At 43.4% G+C, this 3,273-nt stretch overlaps 1 protein-coding gene across 1 annotated transcript; it reads right to left on the bottom strand.

Moving 5' to 3' along the window:
• Nucleotides 1–303: 303 nt before the first annotated feature.
• LOC143793948 (olfactory receptor-like protein OLF1) lies at nt 304–2,217 on the bottom strand. The gene is made up of 2 exons (XM_077280876.1): nt 2,204–2,217; nt 304–1,243 (listed from the first exon to the last, which is right to left on the bottom strand). The coding sequence occupies exon 2, from the start codon at nt 1,237–1,239 to the stop codon at nt 304–306; it is 936 nt and encodes a 311-aa protein (XP_077136991.1). The 5' UTR covers nt 1,240–1,243; nt 2,204–2,217.
• Between the last annotated feature and the right edge of the window lie 1,056 nt (nt 2,218–3,273).

Raw genomic sequence — 3,273 nt, 5'->3', positions numbered from 1 at the left:
ATGTTTCTATTTATATATTTTTACTGACATTTTAGCGCAAATATATATATTTTATATCTTTTATAGTATTTATTTCTGGATGAACAGGGTGGTTTTCATCTTTATATTTGCTGCAAATAGATTCAGTTTTGGCGCGGCGCCGTCTGGACAATTGTTTTTTGTGATAGTCTTAAATCTTAATTGTTTGACACCACAAACCCTACCACAACCTTCAAATTACTTTAGAACCTTTTATGGTGGCACCATAGAGTTCCACCATTTTTTATATTCCTTTAGATGGGTTCCAATGGCAAGACTGTATTTTTACTTATTTTCTTTTCGGGACAACTTCTTTCTTAGGGTTCCAGTGACATCCTTATTTCTTATACTGTAGATGATAGGATTCAACATGGGAGTCACCACGGTGTAGAGAATAGCAATGGCTCGGTCTCGATCTGGAAAGTAACTGTGTCGGGGACGTAAATACATGAACATAATAGTTCCGTAGTAAAGTGAAACCACAGTTAGGTGTGAAGCACAGGTGGAGAATGCTTTGTATCTACCTTTGGTTGAACGTATCTTCAAGATGGTGGTGATAATGTGAAAGTAAGAAACTAAAGTCAACAAAAAGGAGCAAAGTGCAATTATCCCACCAGAGATGTACACAGCCACCTCATTAAATAAAGTATCATGACAAGAGAGCTTAAAGAGTGGTGGCATTTCGCAGAAGAAATGGTTGATATGGTGGGACTTGCAGTAGGGCAACTGGAAGGTAAAGGCAGCATGGATAATAGCATTTAGGAAGCTTACAGTCCAGGAAAAAGCAGCCAGACACAAACATACCTTCTTGTTCATTATGATTTGGTATCGTAAGGGATTGCAAATGGCTACATATCTGTCATAGGCCATCACTGCCAGTGTTATACATTCCGTAGCTCCCAAAGCCAGTGAGAAATACATCTGAGAGGCACATCCTAAGAAGGAAATGCTTTTGTCTTGAGACAATGTATTTACGAGTAATTTGGGCACAACGGTGGAGGAGAAACAGATGTCAATGAATGAGAGGTTGCTGAGGAAGAAGTACATAGGGGTGCGCAGTTGGCTGTTGATCCTGACCACTACAATTAATAGGACATTTCCTGTCAGTGTAATGGTATATATAATCAAGAATAGCAGGAAGTAGATTGCCTGAAGTTGGGGTATGCCGGAGAGACCGAGAAGGATGAATGACTTCACACTTGTTTGGTTGAGCTGTTCCATTACACTTCTCCAGATGTACCTAAAAAAATAAAAGGCCATAACTAGTATTGATATAGTTGGGCACTCTGAAGTATCTGAAAGTTATTTCTGCCACTTTTTAAACACATCCATACTACAGTGGATCATGTGTCACTGCTAGATGGGTTTATAGATGATGGACCCTTAAGATGGTAAATGCTCTTTGACTGTGAGTCACCCACCAGGGCAGTGGTGTACTCAGTACCGGGTCCATTATCTAAAAGGATGAGTCATGGCGGTGGCGACCTGGTTCGTGGCGCTAGGCGCCCATGTTAAAGGGACAGTCTTTAAAGGGATTTGGAGAAATAAGGGAAAGTTCGTGATGCCACCTGTGGTACTCGGTCAGTAGGGACCGACTCTGCTTAAAGGGGTCCTCTGGGGAGATGTTATGGCAGCTAGATGGTATAACTTCCCACAGGTGAAGTAGGTCCCCAGGGCTCCCGTGTGCAGATGAGGATGGTGTAATAAGAAACAGAGGACACAAGATTGCAGTCTCTTTACCTCTTTACTGAAGCAATTCAGGCAGCCACAGTCCAGGGTACCGGATCACAGGTGCTGGTGGTGGTCCGGTCAGCTTGGAAGCAAGTTGGGATTTCCCCCTTACCAGGTGGGGTTAGAAGCCTTCCCTCTAGCGCTGTGGTGTAGTTCCTTACTGCCTATGGCTTCTTAGCAAGGTCCTCTCAGTTATATCTGTCCTTTATTGAAGTGGGACACAAACCTGTATGACAGGTGGCTTGAGCCTTTTCACAGGGTCTCTATCATGACCTGGGCTCTATACGCCACTGTGTCTTCAGGTGTTAGGGCAGGCAAGTGACCTGTATTTCAGTTGTCCTGCCAGTTTCTGCTGTGAGTTTTAGAGCCCCTCACAACCTTGGTTTTCCGGCCACCGGTGTCTGCGCTCTGTCAAGAGGTAGCTAAATTGCAGCTATTCTCCTCTGGCCTTAACTTCACCTTTGCCTCTTTTCCCTTTCAGTCTCTTTATCAGTTACTCTATTCTGTCTTTCCTTCCTAGGAGTTGCACGGCTCCAGCTTTCCTTCCTCACATGTCGCTCTCCTCTCACCAACTCCCTACTCTTCCTAACTGCCTAGCAATGGCCTAGCAACTGACTCCTCAGTGTTGTATGTGCTGATTACCTGTTAAATGGATCCTTCACTGCTTCCAAGTGTGACATCACTCTCCCCGTGATGAAAGCAATGCCAATGTAACAACAGGTTACCTGGGGTGTTACATCTGCTCAACAATGTCAGGCACTTTCCATCGGCAAAAGTGGAACTTCTATTGGATCAAAAACAGACCCTTCTTTATAATCTCATACTACCCCTTTATTTACAGGCACTATTTGGCTCCATTATTTGTTAGGCTGACTTCTAAAATCCACAGAAATTAGACTACACCTAACCTGTCTGAACCTGCCAATCGGCAGTCTGATGTGTATGGAAGCTTCACAATTCTCCTTAATAGATGATTTTGTAAGGAGAGGAAGATCCAGCTGGTTGGATTACCAATGGAAAATCATTTTGTTCTATGGGAGCTAAGCTATTGCCAGAGGAGTCTGGCAGGTGCTCTCTCGTAGAGAACACTGGAGCACTGGGCTGCTTATGGACAAGTTAGAGGAGACAGCTGTGGCTTAATGACCCTTGGTAACTCTGACCCCATCAACTGTTTTTTCAAGCACTGTTAATTGCACCCTAGGCATCTAATTGCTATTGCGACATAGCAATATATCACAATGAACCAATAGTGTACTAGCGTTTGAGTTGTAATGGCATGCTGCTTTCCCCTTTGTTATACTTCAATGAGCAATACTGTCTAGTCGTGACCTTGATCCCACCTGCTCCTATGTTGCCACGGGCTATTGGAACCAGCCAGTTTAAGAAATAAAAGATGGCAGCCAAAATATACAAGCACATGTCAGGATTTCAAAAAGACAGGCGCAATTGCTCTGTGAAAAAAATAGGTCAGCAGAATATTTTTTCTAACTGCATATCAGTCACAGATTGAAGTTCTGGAAGGAG

The sequence above is a fragment of the Ranitomeya variabilis genome, chromosome 1, assembly GCF_051348905.1.
Source record: "Ranitomeya variabilis isolate aRanVar5 chromosome 1, aRanVar5.hap1, whole genome shotgun sequence".
In the NCBI taxonomy this organism is placed as follows: Eukaryota; Metazoa; Chordata; class Amphibia; order Anura; family Dendrobatidae; genus Ranitomeya; species Ranitomeya variabilis.
Note: the sequence above shows the minus strand (reverse complement) of the source record. Positions and strands in the feature narration are given on the sequence as shown.